The sequence below is a fragment of the Bos mutus genome, chromosome 26, assembly GCF_027580195.1.
Source record: "Bos mutus isolate GX-2022 chromosome 26, NWIPB_WYAK_1.1, whole genome shotgun sequence".
NCBI classification, from domain to species: Eukaryota; Metazoa; Chordata; class Mammalia; order Artiodactyla; family Bovidae; genus Bos; species Bos mutus.
The window spans coordinates 30,771,120-30,790,691 of NC_091642.1; the positions used below are offsets into that span (position 1 = coordinate 30,771,120).

At 41.0% G+C, this 19,572-nt stretch overlaps 1 protein-coding gene across 3 annotated transcripts in view; it reads left to right on the top strand.

Annotated features, from left to right (window-relative positions):
- DNMBP (dynamin binding protein) overlaps positions 1 to 19,572 on the top strand; it is a 120,349-nt gene that overhangs the window by 89,538 nt on the left and 11,239 nt on the right. For all 3 annotated transcript variants that reach the window (XM_070364001.1, XM_070364002.1, XM_070364003.1), the window contains 7 exons: positions 6,620 to 6,813; positions 7,696 to 7,795; positions 12,569 to 12,716; positions 13,280 to 13,297; positions 13,663 to 13,862; positions 15,399 to 15,529; positions 16,531 to 16,635. In XM_070364001.1, coding sequence (XP_070220102.1) covers positions 6,620 to 6,813; positions 7,696 to 7,795; positions 12,569 to 12,716; positions 13,280 to 13,297; positions 13,663 to 13,862; positions 15,399 to 15,529; positions 16,531 to 16,635 — 896 coding nt within the window. The remainder of the gene's footprint in view (positions 1 to 6,619; positions 6,814 to 7,695; positions 7,796 to 12,568; positions 12,717 to 13,279; positions 13,298 to 13,662; positions 13,863 to 15,398; positions 15,530 to 16,530; positions 16,636 to 19,572) is intronic.

Below are 19,572 nucleotides of genomic sequence, written 5' to 3' on the forward strand. Positions count from 1 at the left end.
TTCTCCAGTCCAGAATACTGGAGTGGGTAGCCTTTCCCTTCTTCAGGGGATCTTCCCAACCCAGGGATCGAACTGAGGTCTCCCGAATTTCAGGCAATTTCTTTACCTTCTGAACCACCAGGGGGAGGTGCCCAGAAAACCACAAATTAGCAAAAACATCCCACAGGGATGTTTCCTTTTTGTGTTTTAAAGTCTTTTCAACAGTTTATAAATCCACCTATAGGGGGAAAAAGTGGCTTTGTGGTATTTTAAAAGAATTGTTACCATTTCTTTCTATTTTTAAATATACATAAAAATCTGAGTCTCAGTGTAGGTTGCTGGGTTCAAATTGATGAGTGCTCTGGCACTGCTTTCATGTATTATAATAGAACTTTGATTCCTGGGAGATAATAGCTTCAGGGGAATTTTTAATATTCAAGGCAAATAAGCCCTGACCTTTCTAGTTGAAATTCCAGGCTAGGGAGGAAGAATGGTGCAGGATTAAGTGGATTTAATTCAGGATTTGGATTTAAATATATTTAGATTGAAATCCCAGAACTGCTGTTTACTCACTACAGAGGCTGGAACAAATTGGTCAGTCTCTCAAAGCCTAGGTTTTCTTATCTGTTAAATGGGAATAATAATACTACTTCAGAGTTTTGGTGTGAATATTAAATGAGTACAGAGACATAACATATAAAGCGCCTGACATGTGGTAGGAATTCAGTAAGTGTCCCTTTTCAGAGCTTTTTAGTCCTGTGTTGAAAATAAATTTCTCTGCTCAACTTGCTGCTTCTGGCAACTGTATATGGGGCTGAAATTCCATAGGTTTAAAATTGTAAATAAAATTAAAAATAAGGCAATTGAAAATTTTATGTAGACTACAATTAATTTAGTCATCATTTAACACTCTGAAGTAAGATTTGAAATTCTGTCATTCATTCTATCCAAAAAAGTAGTTCCAGAAAGAAAATTTCTAATTTTGTCTTCTTAAATTTTATCTTGAATAGTATCAAATTTATAGAAAATTGCAGTGGTATACAGATCTTTATTTGTATTTGCCGATATTTAACATTTTGCCATGTTTTGTTTTCATTCTCACTTTCTCTACCCGCACCCACACCCACACATGCACTTCTTTTCTTTACTGTTTGAGACTAAGTTGCATATATTGTGCTCCTTGGTAAGCACCAGTGTATTATATGGATATTTTCATACATGACCATAATAGATGTGCCATTTCAGGAATTTTAATTAAATTTTTTTATACAGTTTTAAACATTATTTTCTATTTACAGTTACTACCAAATATTGAACACATTCCCTGTGTTGTGCAGTACATCCTTAAGCCTATCCTATACCCAATAGTTTGTACTTCCTATTCTCCTTATACCCAATAGTTTGTACTTCCTATTCTCCTATCCTTACTTCACACCTCCCTGCCCACACTGGTAACCATTAGTTTGTTCTCTATATTTGTGAGTCTGCTTCTTTGTTATAATCACTTCTGCTGCTGCTGCTGCTAAGTCGCTTCAGTCGTGTCCAACTCTATGCGACCCCATAGACGGCAGCCCATCTGGGATTCTCCAGGCAAGAACACTGGAGTGGGTTGCCATTTCCTTCTCCAATGCATGAAAGTGAAAAATGAAAGTGAAGTCGCTCAGTCGTGTCCGACTCTAGCAACCCCATGGACTGCAGCCTACCAGGCTCCTCTGTCCATGGGATTTTCCAGGCAAAAGTACTGGAGTGGGGTGCCACTGCCTTCTCCGTGTTATAATCACTAGTTTGTTGTATTGTTCAGATTCCATCATATGGTATGTGCCTTTGTCTCACTTACTTCATTAGCATAATGCCCTCCAAGTCCATCCATATTGCTGCAAATGGCAAATTTAGTCCTTTTTTACCGCTAAGTAGTATTCCATTGTGTATATATGTGTATGTATACCACATCTTCTTTATCCATTCATCTGTTGATGGAAACTTAGCTATCTTCCATGTCTTGGCTATGGTATATAATGCTGCTATGCTTTATTCCTGGGGTGCATGTAACTTTTTGAATTAGTGTTTGTTTGTTTGTTTGTTTGTTTTTCCCCAGATATATACCCAGGAGTGGAATTGCTGGGTCATATGGTGGTTTTATTTTTAGTTTTCTGAGAAACGTCCATACTCTGTTCCATAGTGACTGCACCAATTTACACTTCTACCAACAGTATAGGAGGGTTCCCTTTTTTCCACATCCTTGTCAACAGGTGTTAATTTCTGTTCTTTTCAATGATGGCCATTATGACAAGTGTGAGGTGATCCCTCGTTGTGGTTTTGATTTGTGTTTCCTTTATGGTTAGAGATGTTGAGCATATTTTCCCATGGCTGTTGGCCATCTGCATTTCCTCTCTGGGAAAATGTCTATTCAGTTCTGCCCATTTTTAAATTGGGTTTTTGTTTTTTTTTAATTGAGTTGTAGGAGCTATTTATATGTGTTGGATATTAATCCCTTTGGTCATATCATTTGCAAATATTTTCTCCTTTCAATATATTTTCTTTTCATTTTGTCAGTGATTTCCTCTGCTGTGCAAAAGCTATTTGTTGTATTTGTTTACTTTTGCTTTTATTTACTTTAGGAGCCAGATCCAAAAATATATTGCTGCACTTTGTATCAAAGAGTGTTCTGCCTGTTTTCCTCTAAGAGTTTTATAGTATCTGATCTTATATTTAGATGTTTAATTCATTTTGAGTTACTTTTGCATAGAATGTGAGAGAATGTTCGAATTCCCTTCTTTTGCATGTAGCTGTCCATTTCAGGAAAATTTTAATTGGTTTACTCATGTATCCAATCTACAGTCTATACTGTATTCCAGTTTCATCAGTTTGTCCTATTAATGTCCTTTGTAACATTTTTTCCCTGAGATCAGGATTCAGTTCAGGATCACACATTGCCTTTACTTGTCATCTCTTCAGTTATCTTTAATTGGGGATTTGTCCTCAGGCTTCCTTTGTCTTTTATGACATAACGTTTTGAAGGTTACAGATCCCTATGTTTGTGTGACGTTTCTTCAAGATTCCTTTCAGATTATGCTTTTTGGCTGGAATACCACAGAAGGGATATCGTGCTGTTTCTAGACCTGACATTCGGAAGCACGTGATGTCGTTTCCTTAATTGGTAGTGTTAATTTTGATTAGTAGGTTTCGGTGTTACCCATTTCTCCACTGTAGAGTCACTGTTTCATTTTTGGAATAAGTATAGTAACTAGTTCAAAACTATGCAGATATCCTGATCATCATCAAAACCCTATCACTAACACTGGAATCATCCATTGATGGTTTGTGCCTGAACTAAATTTCATTTTGATGGCTGCAAAATACTAATTTTTTTTTCTAATTCTGTTATTTCTTATATATGTATATATATACTTTTATTTATTTCTGTATGGCTGTGCTGGGTCTTCATTACCTTGTGAAGGCTTTCTCTGGTTGGGGTGAGCAGGGGCTGTTTGCTGTGATGTGCAGGCTTCTCATTGTGATGGCTTCTCTCGTGGAGCTTAGGCTTTAGGCACCCAGGTTTCAGTAGGGCAGCACTCGGGCTTGGTAGTTGGGGCTAGCTCCTCTAGAGCACAACCTCAGTAGTTGTGGTACCCAGGCTTAGTTGCTTGGTGGCATGTGGGATCTTCCCAGACCAAGGATTGAACCCATGTCCCCTGCATTGTCAGGCGGACTTTAGTGCACCACCGGGAAGTCCTTTTCTGTATCTATTAGCTGACATTCTACCATAAGAAAGAACATTTCTCTTCTCCCCTGTTTATTTATGTACGTATATATTATTGATGAGAGTTCATGGATTCTTATTTTAGTCAACAGATTACAATTCATTGCTGTGCTTATTTATTTTGATCCTCGAATTGTACAGATTTGGCCAGTGGGAGCCCCTTCAATTTGGTTCCAAGCCCTTTCAACACATTCCCATCATTTTCTTCAGCATATCCTTATTTTCTGCCATAAGATGTTTCAGACTCATCTACCTTTGCCTTGCCTTGGAAAGAGCCATTTCTCCAAAGAACTCTGGTTCCTTCTACTGGAGAATGGGTTTTAGAAACCAGAATCTGAGTTAACACTTTTTAAACATTGGAATTCCTAAATTCTTAGTGAAGGGGCAATGGGGAAGGATTTTGGAGACTAAAATCTGCTGTGAAAGCTTAGTTTTCCATAAGTTTAATAGTTTGAACACTTGTGTTTTCACTTCTTAGATCTGAGTAAAAATATTCTTGTAATCCCACTCAGATTTGCTAGTATGTTTACTTACCAAAGTCGTCATTTTTTAAAGTGGATCTTAAGGAATTTGAAATAAACAGCAGAGATTGCTTCACTGTTGAAATTTTCTCAGTTGTTTATTTTAGCATTTAACATCTATTTGAAATAAATGCCATCTCATTTTATATATAAGATAATAGATCTCTCATCATATGTATATCTAAGTAAAGGTATTTGTAAAAGCTAATGACAAAATGTGCATTTGTTTTCAGTTTTAGATCATGTAGTGTGGCTGCAGAGGTTTTTTTTTTTTAATTGAAAATGCTGTTAAAGAACTTCATATTTATAGGTCATTTGTATCTTCCAGGACATTTGAAGTAACAGAACTTGCTTGTGAGTCTTCATTATTGTTTTCATAGGGAAAAAGAAAGTGAAAGTCGTTCAGTCGTATCTGACTCTTTGTGATGACATGGACTATACAGTCCATGGAATTCTCCAGGCCAGAATACTGGAGTGGGTAGCCTTTCCCCCTCTCCAGGGGATCTTCCCAACCCAGGAATCGAACCCAGGTCTCCCTCATTGCAGGAGGATTCTTTACCAGCTGAGCCACAAGGGAAGCCCAAGAATACTGGAGTGGGTAGCCCTTCCTCCTCTCCAGGGGATCTTCCCAACCCAGGAATCGAACCGGAGTCCCCTGCATTGCAGGTGGATTCTTTACCAACTAAGCTATCAGGGAAGCCCAGACAATTCTTAAATATTTTATTATATACTACTATGCCAAAGCCTTTGACTGTGTGGATCACAATAAACTGGAAAATTCTGAAAGAGATGGGAATACCAGACCACCTGACCGGCCTCTTGAGAAATTTGTATGCAGGTCAGGAAGCAACAGTTAGAACTGGACATGGAACAACAGACTGGTTCCAAGTAGGAAAAGGAGTTCATCAAGGCTGTATATTGTCACCCTGCTTATTTAACTTCTATGCAGAGTACATCGTGAGAAACTCTGGGCTGGAAGAAGCACAAGCTGGAAACAAGATTGCCGGGAGAAATATCAATAACCTCAGATATGCAGATGACACCACCCTTATGGCAGAAAGTGAAGAAGAACGAAAAAGCCTCTTGATGAAAGTGAAAGAGGAGAGTGAAAAAGTTGGCTTAAAGCTCAACATTCAGAAAACGAATATCATGGCATCTGGTCCCATCACTTCATGGGAAATAGATGGGGAAACAGTGGAAACAGTGTCAGACTTTATTTTTCTGGGCTCCAAAATCACCGCAGATGGTGACTGCAGCCATGAAATTAAAAGACGCTTACTCCTTGGAAGGAAAGTTATGACCAACCTAGATAGCATATTGAAAAGCAGAGACATTACTTTGCCAACAAAGGTCCGTCTAGTCAAGGCTGTGGTTTTTCCAGTAGTCATGTATGGATGTGAGAGTTGGACTGCAGAAGGCTGAGCGTGGAAGAATTGATGCTTTTGAATTGTGGTGTTGGAGAAGACTCTTGAGAGTCCCTTGGACTGCAAGGAGATCCAACCAGTCCATTCTAAAGGAGATCAGTCCTGGGTGTTCATTGGAAGGACTGATGCTAAAGCTGAAACTCCATACTTTGGCCACCTCATGCGAAGAGTTGACTCATTGGAAAAGACTCTGATGCTGGGAGGGATTGGGGGCAGGAAGAGAAGGGGACGACAGAGGATGAGATGGCTGGATGGCATCACCAACTTGATGGACTTGAGTTTGAGTGAACTCCGGGAGTTAGTGATGGACAGGGAGGCCTGGCGTGCTGCGATTCATGGGGTCGCAAAGAGTCGGACACGACTGAGCGACTGAACTGAACTGAACTGAATGTTAATCTGCCATCACAGTAATTGGGTTAAGGTGGGCCACGCAGTCACCCAGATCTCAGACAGATAATTCCCACCTAGTTCTTGTTTCCCCTTTAGCTGGCATTGTTATGTTTCCATAATACTCTTTTTAACATGTGCTAGTATATCAGTGTTTATAACTTCCAGCTTGGTATCTCTGCTAAGTTCCTGAAACAGGTTTTAAACCTAAGTGAAAGCAGTTCTTTATAAGAACAGCACCTCCTTCAGCCTCTTTTGCAAAGTGGCTGTGGCCACTGGTTTGTCCTCATAAAATGGGCCAGCTGCTTGTTTTTAGGACAGATTCTAGAAATGGTATCTCACAGATGGGAGAAGTTCTGTCTCCAAGCTTGCTCAGCTCTTCATATTTGTGATTAGAATGGACTTGGGGATCAGGTTTCCTGATGGTCAACAATCATGAGACCTTCGGTTGTGCTCTTTTCAACTCAAAAAGAATATGTTCTTTTCAACTCAAACTGTTGCAGAGGCCTGCTTTCATAGCTGCTGACCCGTTCTCTTTTTCCTTCTAGAAATGACGCTTCTCTCCTCCCAGTCTTCATCACTGATGGCCCCTTCTGGTTCTGTGTCCACTGAAAACCCAGAGCAAAGGATGCTAGAGAAGAGAGCCAAGGTGATAGAGGAACTTCTTCAGACGGAAAGAGACTACATCCGGGATCTGGAGATGTGTATTGAGCGGATCATGTTTCCCCTGCAACAGGCACAGGTGGGAACTAGTGGAGAAAGTGAGCTTTGCCATGAACATGGTTCTCCAGGCCTAAGGCTTAGGGTACAGGAGCTTTCACCACAAAGATTTATTGGGTTTGAAATAAAGGTTGTGACTGCGGCTCTTAATTCAAGGGCCCCAGTTGACACGTGTCATCAGCTTAAGCCTTCCCCATCCTGTCACTTATCAAGTCCGTTATTAACTTACTAACTTAAGTTACTGCAATAACTCCTAGGACATTTCCTGTTTCTGTGGTGAAAACAGTTCCAGTGAGTCTAGAGTTACCACTTTACACTTTACTGGGAAGCTTTGCAGTAATATTAATATATTGAAGTCTGGTGATGGTTTACCTGTCTGTAGCATCTGATTTACAGGTTTATTCCAGAAACTCTTACTAATATGTGTATGCTAGACACTCTCTTAAATGCTGGGGATGAGGCAGGGGGGAAGGTTAACGGTATCCTGGGGATTTACAGTCCGTCCTGTTGCTTGTTACTTGACCGCCTGGGCTCAGCTTGGGTATGGACTCCTGGAACAGTCACTCATAAGAATTCTAGGAAGTGGATGGTGCCATCAGGTTTTGGGTCCTGGGTGGAATTTCTGTCTCAGTATAATAATTGTACAATTATTATACAGTTAACAGAAATTGGTTCTACAGTCATTTCACTATGGTAATGGGGATGGGGGAGCAGAAAGTAGTTGGATCAAGGACAAAAGGTGGCACTGAAGGTGATGCCAGATGTTCCCATTCTGGAAACCTCATGAGAGTGGTGAAGATGACCTTGAGGGATTTTTGTATCATCCTTGAAGAGATGTTCCTAATGTGAATGATATGCTATTAATTTTGTTTCTATGCATCTTTGTTTTGTTTTCCTTTCTCAGATACCAAACATTGATTTTGAGGGACTTTTTGGAAATATGCAGATGGTGATTAAGGTCTCAAAACAATTATTGACTGATCTGGAAATCAGCGATAACATAGGTATGAGCCCCTGCTGTTATTTCAGAAACAGGTTTTTTTTTTTCTTTTCTTTTGTAGGAGACAGAGGAGAAGAGCACTGGTATTTAATAGTTTTACTAGGAAAATGAAGTTTTAGTTACTTAGTTCCAAGGTTATTTGGTCTACTTTGTGGTGATATTGGATGCTTGCAATAGAAGAAATTTTTGTTGTTACATGGTGTGATATTTTTCAGATTGACAGTTGCAGTCTTTTAGTGGGTCATGAAATCATTTTAGGACCCGGTAACTCAGTGGGTTTATCTTACAGCTAAGGAACCAATCACATTTAGATAAACCCCAGTATTATAGTACTGCTGGCAGGGTCGTCCAACTTTGTGCAGGAAGAAGACATTGTCTTTGTTATTCTGGTCAGGAACAAACCTGCCATCTCTCCAGGAAGGGGAATCTGTCTCTATCCTCCAAGGCTTTCTGTTATACAAACATCCTTGGAAATCTAATCTGGAATAAGAGCTGTCCCAAATCATGTAGAAGTACCATGGAGAATTGATCTTCAAAAGGTTGCCTTTATCTTTACTCTTATTAATAAATCTACTGAACGATTTCTTTAAAAAATTAATACCCAGTATATATATATTTACAATAAAATAGAAAATATCAGAATGCACTGTAAATAATAACTACACTTTTTGAAATTTTTATTTCAGTTCTACATATATGTCCACTGAGTCATGATTTAAAATGTGTTTATTCACATGGGTCATTGTGAAAAACGTTTGAAAAACAATTATCTATTTCTTATAAACAAGGGAATTGTGTTCGTTATCTATTGCCGTGAAACAAATTATACTAAAATTTAGTGCCTTAAAACAGAAGCAGGTCACATTTGGTTCAGGAATCTGGGAGTGGCTTAGCTAGGTGATTCTGGCTCTGAGTCTCTCATGAGGTCGGAGTCGAGCTGTTATCTGGGCCGCCAGCGTCTGGGGCTCAATCAAGGATCTGGTCCCACAGGTTCACTCAGATCATCAGTCCTCAGTTCCTTGCCATGTAGGCCTCTTCACTTTCATGACAGTGGCAGCTAGCTTTCCCCAAACTGTGTGATCCAAGAGAGAGAGGAGGCTTGAGATGGGAGCCAGTGTCTTCTATAACCTGGTCTCAGATGTGACACACCATCGCTTCTGCCATATTTTACTTGTCATACAGACCAGCTCTGGTACCACGTGGGAGGGGACTTCCTGTCACTTTGGTATTTTATTAGAATCAAAGTGACAGGATGCTACCACAGTTCTAGCCATCCCACTACACACACAACATCCAACAGAAGGAAAAAGTGACCCTGTGTCATTTAAGGATAAGCGGACCTTTCCAGAGTCCCCTCACTGGAATTCTCTGTTTTTCATTGGCCAGAACTGGTCACATGCCTATGCCTACGTAAATCACTAGAGAGGGGAATGGGCTCATGATGTTGACTTAAGCTAGGTGGTGTTGACCTGACTCATCAGGGAGAGAAGTGGATATAAGAATAGTCGGGGCTCTGCCCTCCTGCAGAAGAGGGTGGTGGCTGTGGAATGGTAGGTGATAGTGCAGCTTGGTTAATGTTTCTCCAGGGTTTATAGTACTCCACACACCCTTTCAAGGTACATCAAGCTTGATTGCACTTGTTCCCTACAACAGCCCTGTGAGGTTAACCTGCTATTAATCTTAGTTTACAGATGAGGAAACTGAGACTTGCTCAGGAGAGTAATTTGCCCAGGGTCACATGGCTAGTACTGTGTTATCAGGTCTTTCCTGTGGGCTCTGCATATGCTGTTAGCCTCTGTACAGAACAGCTGCTTATGTATTACTAGTACTTTATGGAATGGCAAGAGAAACTGAAGCCTGGGATCCTGCTCTCAGCCTCACTGTAGAGGCCAGAGGTCAGGAAAGTTGAGGAAGGAGACACACATGTTGACCGGAGGAAGCCATGGTGACCCCATTTTTATAGAATGATATTATTACCTGTATATTATGACAAGAATAAAAGAAGAAATGAAACAGAATATCCATAATCTCACCCCATACGATTTTAGCCATTTTATTTCTCCCCTTCCCCTCTTGCCCCAAGACACCAGGAATTTAGGTAGCAGACTGAGATGAGCTGAAGGCACACAGAGGATGGGGGAGGAGAGGGCCTGGGAACGAAAGGGCTTAGGGCCTGAGAGGAGGGTTAGCTTTACAAGGAGGGACAGTGTGCAGTGACCATGATATACAGTAGGCAAAACAGGCTGAATGAGCGCACCAGGCTGGGGGGCTTCAGTCTTGGTCAACAGGAGGCCAGGCAGTGCACTCGGGGGGAATTAATAAAGGACAAGGTTTTGCATATCTGATAAGGGAAGGTTCTGGAAAGTCAGGGAAGGCAAATTAAAGCATTGTTCAGCTACTTGCAAAGGGCAGATTGACTTGAATTGTATAAGCAGTGTTTTATTTTTCTTAAGTTTAATATGTAATATATATTTTAAGTGTAACTTACTTTTAATTTTTCACATGGCATAAAATTTGAAAAGTACAAAGAACTGCTTAATGAAAACTCTATCTGTCCCTGCCACTTAGCTCTTCTCAACCAGAAACAACTAATGTTACTAGTTTTCTTATATCTCCTTTTGGATTCATAACAGAACTTACATATGTATTTTCTCTACCCTGGTCCCCCATCACCATTTTTTTTAAAAATTAGATAAACAGAAGCATACTATTCAAACTGCTCTGTAGTATGCTTGACTCCCCTTTTAAAAGTATGCCTCCCAAGCAGTTTTTAATCACCTAGGAATAGAAATGAAAAAAGTATACAGTGAATAATGTGGTGAAATTCCAAGGTAATCCAGGATGCTGGAGAAAGCGTCTTTGAATTAATTTATAAGCCTGATTGGAGAAGAATTCTAGTACAGGCAGGACAAGGGTCCACAGGGAAAGAGAGAATAGTCGGTGTTCGGGGCTTGGATGACTTAGAACATGAGGAGGTTGAGATGAGAAAGAAGTACCAGGAGACTCTGAATATCTGGTAATATGTAAGGAACTGGCTTTTAATTATTTTAAACATGTCCCACAGAAAGAAATAAATTTTACATAACGGCCAGGATCCGTGTCTGTGTGTGTCTGTGCTTACTTTTACTGTGTCCAGTGTTTTCTGTTCCATTCTGTTTCCTCAGATATGTGCTGATCGTACCCATAAAGTAGAGTCCATGACCTATTCATGGGTTGTGACCTAAATTTGAAAAGACACTATAAGTTAAGGCATAGCTTTGCTAGGTTGTAGTTGATGTAGAAGAGTCACAGTTGCAGAGGTTGGAAACCCTTGAATGGAGGTGTGTGCAGAGTCATGGGTGTCAGCATGAAGGTTCTAGGAGTGCTGGGTGGTGGGTAGGGGGCTGGAGGATACGAAGGGAAGAAGCCAGGCAAATATCAGTTGGTGAAACTGAATGGAGACACTGGTGGCCCAGGGTCTCCACAGTGGCCCTGAAGGTCAAGAGGAAGCAGCCCCACTCTTTAACGCCTGGGCCCTTGAGTCACAGGGTTGACTAAGGCTGCCAGTGGGACAGCAGCACAAGTGTGATGTGTGTGGACATAGTCAAGGCTCTTGGAGGAAGGAGCTATAATTAAGGAAATACATTTCATTTAAATAAAAAGTGCTCTGCACGAGAATAGGGAATTCCATGGGACGTAACATGGAGGAAACAGGTGACCTTGTAGAGAGAGATGGGGCTCCCTGAGGGAGTGGCTCATGCTCAGAGCAGCTGGGAGAGAGAGGTGCTTGTAGGGGAAGCAGTAAGTAGGGCCATATGTTGAGGGAGAAGCTCAAGAATGAGAGGATGTTGTCTTTTGGGGAGCAGTGCAAGCTGAAGAAGGAAGGAGCAGGTTCTCTGAGAGAGGGAAGAGGCGCAAGAGGAAGGGTTTTAACAAATCCGGGAGTCTGCATGCTCAGGCAACTGCTCTAAGTGCAACTGCTCTGTGGAAGTCTGTTTAGGAACTGTTCCTTTTCCCAGCTGGTGTAGACTGCGGGGGGAGGGGGGCCTGTGGGTAGATTTCAAAGAGTCCACCAACTTGGATAGAAGTTTATAACAAAAATGTAGCACTGATTTAAGATATGACTGTAGGGAACAATGACTTTCTCACCAACTAAAGTCACATGCTCGTATCACATTAAGTTGCAGGTATCTAGAAGTCCCAGAAACAACCCATGTTACCAGTTTCTTATGTCACTTATCACACTTGAAATTATGGTGTGTTCGATTCATTGCTATGTTTTGCTATTCAGTGTTTTATAGAGAAGTACATATATTACTATATCATAGATTGAGGGAGTTTTATATTATGGATATTTTAATATAATAAATGTCGTTTATAGTCCTTGTATTTAATTGATGCACAAAGAAAAGATTAGAAGCTGCTGCCGTAGAAGGATCTCTTTATCTCTGTGGAGATTTGGGGCTTTGGGAGCTAAGAGGTCTTTATAGGTTCTGATCACATAACTATGTAGAGAGTACTTGATTACTCTGCCTGACTGAAAAGGGACTGGAGGCTGTTTCAGGAACTGGGTATGTGGGTGTGTGTGCATGTGTATAGGTTCTGAAAAATAAAAACATGGATGAGATAGTTCTCTTAATTTGGGGTTAAATAAGTAGAATTTAAAGCTATTACAGGGAAACAGCTTCTTGTTTAAGGGATAGGGTTATCTGGTATTAAAGTGTGGTTATATACCTTCCATTTAGGATGCTGAGAAGAGAGTTACTGAAAACATTCTGTGTTTGTGTATATTCCACAGGACCTGTGTTTCTTGATCACCGAGATGAGCTTGAAGGAACATACAAGGTTTACTGCCAGAATCACGATGAGGCCATCTCATTGCTGGAAATCTATGAGAAGGATGAGAAGATCCAGAAGCATCTTCAGGACTCCTTGGCAGATCTTAAGTAGGAGTTTTGAGCACTTCATTCCATCATAGCTCTTTAGTTCTGCCTGTTGAAAGTCATTCCCATGTCTCTCTAGACTTCTTAGGACATCTATGAATCTATCGTGTTTTAAATACAAGCGATACATCATTGGAGATCCTTCTGTGTAACTTGGCCTTTTCCCGTTCTGTATCATGGAGATCTTAAGTAGCTTCCTGCTTGTAGTTACATCCATTAAAATCAGTTTTATTTATACATACAAAGTTAGCATTTTCAGGTAAGAAGCTGCCAGGAAGGTAGTTTGGTCTCGACCATCGTGAGATTCTCATGTCTTAGGGAGACAGGTTGTGAGGATGTAATATGTGTCTGAATAGGTCAGAGTGAAGTTAGGGGCTCACTGACTTTTTTAATAGACTAGAAATGCCACCATAAACATTCACAATTCCCCTTTTATCTCGTGTGTTTTTTGTCTGCCCAGCTAATAGGCATTAGCTGGACTAATACGTTCTGGGAGGAATGTGAAATTCAGCATCAGTATTTTCTCTAATCAGCTGTTTCTTCTTTTCACGCTCACTGCCTTATAGGAGCCTGTACAACGAATGGTGAGTTCCTGCCGCTTTTTTGCTTTCTTCTTTCATAGACAGAAGCTAGAAGTCAAGGCAGGTCTAGAAGTAGACCTGCCTTGCTGTGTTTTCCTGCATAGCACTTACCACCAAATGACACTTTGTATAATGTTGCTTTGATTATTGTCTGCCTCTTCCCATCAGGCAGGGACTTTTTTGGTTCACTGCTAAATCCACAGCACCTGGAACACTCCCTGATATCTGTTAGGTGCCTGGTAAATGTGAATGAATGAAGTTGGGAAGTAGGGTGAGAGAACGGAGCTGTATTAGGAACAACAAATACTGGCTACAGGCCCGGTGTTACTGACAGTTGACCAGAGTCTCTGTTTTCCCTTCTCTTGTAGGGGATGCACAAATTATATTAACCTGGGCTCCTTCCTCATCAAACCAGTGCAGAGAGTTATGCGTTACCCATTGCTGCTGATGGAGTTATTGAATTCCACCCCTGAATCCCACCCAGATAAAGTGCCTTTAACCAGTGCAGTCCTTGCAGTCAAGGAAATCAACGTTAACATTAATGAGTATAAACGTCGAAAGGACCTGGGTAAGAAAAGCATACTTGCTGAAAAGGAGGCACGCCCTTGAGAATGTTCTCCTCAAAAGAATTAATTACTAAACCAGAGGTGGACAGGCAGGTGGTAGGTAATAGGGCTGTGGTGAAGAAATGGTAATAGAATTTGGGGAAAATGAGATCATGAAAGAAAGAAAGCAATGATGATAATAAAAGCACAGCCATGCATGTTGGAAATCAGGCATGTGTGACAAAGCTTATAGCAATGAGTCTTTCCCAGGAGATATGAAGATCAGTTAGAGAATGGCTGATCAGGACAGTTCCTTCAAGTTGAGTGCCTGCCTGCCTTCTCATCTCATTGAAGGGAGTCCCTTTGGGTCCATTCTTGCATCTCTTTGCTCTGCATGTTTGCTTCCACTTAAGCTAGAAGTTTCTTGTCTTCTTTCAGAAAACCCCAGTTTGCTCACCTCTCTGGCCCTATCAGTCCTGCCTCTGGTCTGAGCCCCTCCCCTCACCCTAAAACTGTGTGGTCAGTCAACAAACCACCCACTCTTTCTTTATGATAGAGGACAAACTGAACCATGTCCTCTGTCTCATGAAATCTCTTGTCAAAACTTTGATTTTGAATACTCAATGAGTATTGCATGGTGCCCATGCTATAATAAATTGATTTATCATTCATATCCTCAAAGAATCTATAATGTAGCCTCTCTGCCTGTCTCTCCACTACTCTGCATATTTATCTAAAATCATTTCCCCCTCCTGCTTCAGCTATGTCACCCATGTTTATGTGTGATGTTGGCTGTGGCTGTTAAAGCCCTCTGGCCATCGAGCCCTTTGTCTTGGTTCATATCTCGTCATATAATGTCATCTTCATCTCCTACAACAGTTAAGTGTGCTTTTCTCTGCCACCCAGACTTCCCTTGCTACCCTTCTACTGTTATTTCTGGGGTTTCTGCAGACTGACTGATGTATGACACACAGTCAGACAACTCCTGCATAGCATTTCACTGTGTGAGATGATTGGATATAAATATCTCATTTGTGTATGAGACCATTTAAGGTGGGCAGGTACTGTTACTGTCTTCATTTTATTGGAAAGGAAAATGAGGCTCAGAGAAATTAAGTGAATTATTTAAGGCCACACTGTTTTTTTTTTGCCATGCCTCACAGCTTGTAGGACCTCAGTTCCCTGACTAGGGATTGAACCTGGGCCCTGGCAGTGGAAGTGCATAGTCCTAACCACTGGACCATCGGGGAATTCCCTAAGGCCACACCTTGATGAAGTGACAGACCCAGGCATTGTAACTCAGAGGTTGTCTTGACTCCAGATCTTAGGCTTTTTACCTCCACGACCTTCCTACATTGTCTCTAATCTTCTCCAGTCTCTGCTGTTCTCTGGGTATCCGATCTGTCCATAAATGGTGATTTGGATTAATACTTTGTGGGCTCAGTCATAAGCTCACTGAAAATAAGCACCAGCTCGAGTTTGGGTTGTTAGTCTTGTGTGTAGTCTCTCCATGCTTGGAAGAGGGCTTTCTCCACTCACCAGTTTGACTCACTCCCCAGTTCTCAAGTACCGAAAGGGTGATGAAGATAGCCTCATGGAGAAAATTTCCAAACTGAACATCCACTCCATCATCAAGAAATCCAACCGGGTTAGCAGTCATCTGAAGCATCTCACTGGCTTTGCTCCACAGGTGAGGTTACTGCCCTTGATGGTTCAGCATGTCTTTGGCTGCTTTTCAGGACTCCACAGGGCAGCCTACATGGTGTGAATTGGTAAGATTCCCCTCTTAGTATCCTCTTGGTGTTTGCTAGCTGGTAGATAAAACCTCCTGCAGCTACTGTTTGTTTATCTGGTTGCCTTGAGTCTTAGTTGTGGCATATGGGATCTAGTTTCCTGCCAGAGATTGAACCCAGGCCTGCTGCATTGGGAGCATGGAGTCTTAGCCACTGGACCATCAGGGAAGTTCCTCTACTGTTTATTTAAATCTACTGCCCCCCGCAACCCTCCATCTGAGCCTTAAGCTGCTTACAAAGACAAATCAGGAAGCCAAATCTGTCACCATATAAGAGTTATCATGGTTTTAGACACCCATAAGGAGTTTATCATCTGTTTGGGGAATCAAAATTGTGGACATGTGAGGGTAGAAGGGATTTAGGAGATCACCTAGCTGAGTGACTTGTAAAACAGCCACAGAGAAGATCCAGAGTCTCCAAATTTCATGTGCTGAACCATGTGAATGTGATTACAGTCAGTGGAAAATACCAACTAAAGAATCAGTTGCTAAGCTTTGCAGTTTGATCTCTACACAGTGTGTTACTTAAGTAAACAGGAGCTCCGTGAGAGTGAGCTTCATGTTGGCAAGATTTAATCTGAGCTTTAAAGGAGATGGGCAGGTTTGGCATAGGGAGGGAGGGCAAACCTGGCCAGGCAGCAGCACCGGTGAAGCCGACAGCCTGACCAGCAGGGGGTTTTGTCAGGAACAGAGCGGGGTTGGGTGGAGACAGTCGTACCTGTGTATACTCAGGAGCTCTGTCAAAGCCTGGAGAAGTGCTTAAATCCAATTCCATATGATTCAGAAACATCAAAGGCTTAAAATTTAAACAAAAGATGTGCGTAAGAAAGATGCATTTCTAGTAAGATCAACCGAGGGAGAGTCCAAACTTGCTAACAGCACTTACTTACTTTGAACAGATTAAAGATGAAGTATTTGAAGAAACAGAGAAAAACTTCCGAATGCAAGAAAGATTAATCAAATCTTTTATCCGAGACCTTTCTCTCTACCTCCAGCACATCCGCGTGAGTAAAGACCTTGGCTCTTGTTAGAATTGCTGACAGTGTAATTCCAGCCGTTCTCCTATTCATCCAGCATATTGCTTAACGAACGTGGAATAACCTGGACTCAAATGACCATTATACCATGACAAGCTTTTTATTGGGATTCTTGCAGATTATTTAAAAGTTAAACATCAGAAGATCAGCACTGTTGTATTCATAGTAAGGGGACCTAGCTCTTACCTTCATCTCTTTCAGTCTTCATGCTTTTTTCTCTGTTTACTATATCCAGTTATATAAGAAGCACTCATCACAGTTCATTTTGTCAGAATCATTTTGAAGATCAAATAGTAAGAGAATGGTTCCTATGGGGGGTGTACTTCCTAATAATCATATTCATCTACAGCTGTCCGTGGGCCTCTAAGGCTATTAGAGCCACGGATATGTCTAGAGAGTTGGAAGAACTTAGGAGATCATGGAGGCCCCGGTCTTCCTTGCCTGAGGCAGGGCTTCCTTCATGAAGTCAGCTCCAGGACTAGAACCCTTTCTCTTAATATCTGTAATTTCTCTGCTGCTTTAATAGAAATTAGGGCTTCCCTGGTAGCTCAGCTGGTAAGAATCCACCTGCAATGCAGGAGACCCTGGTTTGATTCCTGGGTCAAGAAGATCTGCTGGAGATTTAATAGAATAGTATTTAAATAAATATACCATATACCCCTGTCCCTCATGCAGGAAAATCTCATCCTGTGAAATAATTTCCTTTAAAAGAGATCCTTTGCTTTTTAAAAAAATTATTTTTTCTTATTATCATCATTTTTTAACTAAGTAAAATGGTGTAGAATTCAAAAACTGCCAAAGGAATGTTGTTGTCATTCAGGTCCTAAGTCGTGCCCAACTCTTTGTGACCCTGTAGACTGAAGCAGACCAGGCTTTCCTGTCTATCACTGTCTCAGAGTTTGCTCAAATTCATGTCCATCGAGTTGGTGATGCTATCCAACCATTTCATCTTCTGCTGCTTTCTTTTCCCTTTGCGTTTAGTCTTTGCCAGCATCAGGGTCTTTCCCAGTGAGTCAGCTCTTTACATCAGGTGGCCAAAGTATTGGCATTTCAGCTTCAGCATCAGTCCTTCCAGTGAATATTCAGGATTGATTTCCTTTAGGATTGACTGGTTTGATCTCCTTGCTGTCCAAAGAATCTTATCCATTACTAAGTTTGAAAGCACCAGTTCTTTGGCACTCAGCCTTCTTTATGGTCCAACTCTCACATCTGTACATTACCACTGGAAAAGCCATTGCTTTGACTACGTGGACCTTTGTTGGCAAAGTGATATCTGTGCTTTTTAATACACTGTCTAGGTTTGTCATAGCTATTCTTTCAGAAGCAAACATCTTTTAATTTTGTGGCTGCAGTCACTGTCCGCAGTGATTTTGGAGCCCAAGAAAATAAAATCTGCCACGACTTCTTTTTCCCCATCTATTTGCCATGAAGTGATGGGACCAGATGCCATCATCTTCGTTTTCTGAGTGTTGAGTTTTAAGGAAACTTTTCCACTCTCAAGGGGCTCTTTAGTTCCTCTTCACTTTCTGCCATTCGTGTGGTAACGTCTGCATATCTGAGGTTGATGATACTTCTCCCAGCAGTCTTGATTCCAGCTTGTGATTCATCTAGCCCACATTTTGCATAATGTACTCTGCATATAAGTGAAGTAGGCAGGGTGACAATATATAGCCTTGATGTACCCCCTTTCCCAATTTTGAACCAGTCCATTGTTCCATGCCTGGTTTTAACTGTTGCTTCTTGACCTGCATATAGGTTTCTCAGGAGACAGGTAAGGTGGTCTGGTATTCCCATCTCTTTAAGAATTTTCCAGTTTGTTGTGATCCACACGGTCAAAGACTTTAGTGTAATCAATGAAGCAGAAGTAGATGTTTTTCTGAAATTCTCTTTTTCTGTGATGCTGTGGATGTTGGCAGTTTGATCTCTGATTCCTCTGACTTTTCTAAATTCAGCTTGTACATCTGGAAGTTCCTGGTTCACATACTGTTGACTTAAGTCATTAAGTCATTATATTTCTTTTTCTGTGATTTGGGTGTATTTGAGGGCATTTCTATTATTTATTTATTTATCATTAGTTATCTACTAATTATTAGTTATCTATTGCAGTATAGTTGCTTTCCAGCGTTGTGTTCGTTTCTCCTGTACAGCAAAGTAATTCAGCCACATGTATATGTGTATCCCCTCTTCCTTGGATTTCGTTCCCATTTAGGTCACCACGGAGCATTGAGTGCAGTTCCCTGACTGTATACAGTCAGTTCTCATTAGTTATCTGTTTTATACATAGTAGTGTATATGTAAATCCCATTCTCCTTCCCGGCTTGGTATTCACACATTTGTTCTCTGTATCTGTGTCTCTATTTCTTCTTTACAAATCAATTCATCTATACTGTTTTTCTAGATTCCACATGTATGTGTTAATATATGATGCTTGTTTTTCAGTTTTTTACTTATTTCACTGTGTGTGGAGGAAATGGCAACCCACTCCAGTATTCTTGCCTGGAGAATCCCCATGGAAAGAGGAGCCTGGTGGGCTACAGTCCATGGGGTCACAAAGAGTCAGATATGACTGAGCGACTAAGCACACTCTGGATGGATAGTCTCTAGGTCTCTCCATGTCTCTGCACATGACAGTTTTGTGCCTTTTCGTGGCTGAGTAATATAGTAATATTCCATTGTGTGTTTTCATACACCACATTTTTTTTTATCATTCCCCTATTGGTGGATATTTAGGTTAGTTCCATGTTCCAGCTATTGTAAATAATGCTACAATGAATACTGAGTTGTGTGTATGTTTTTGAATTGTGGTTTTCTCTGAGAATATGCCCAAGAATGGGATTCATGGGTCATTTAGTAATTTTGGTTTTAGTCTTTTAAAGAACTTCCATGCTGTTCTCTCGGGTTTCC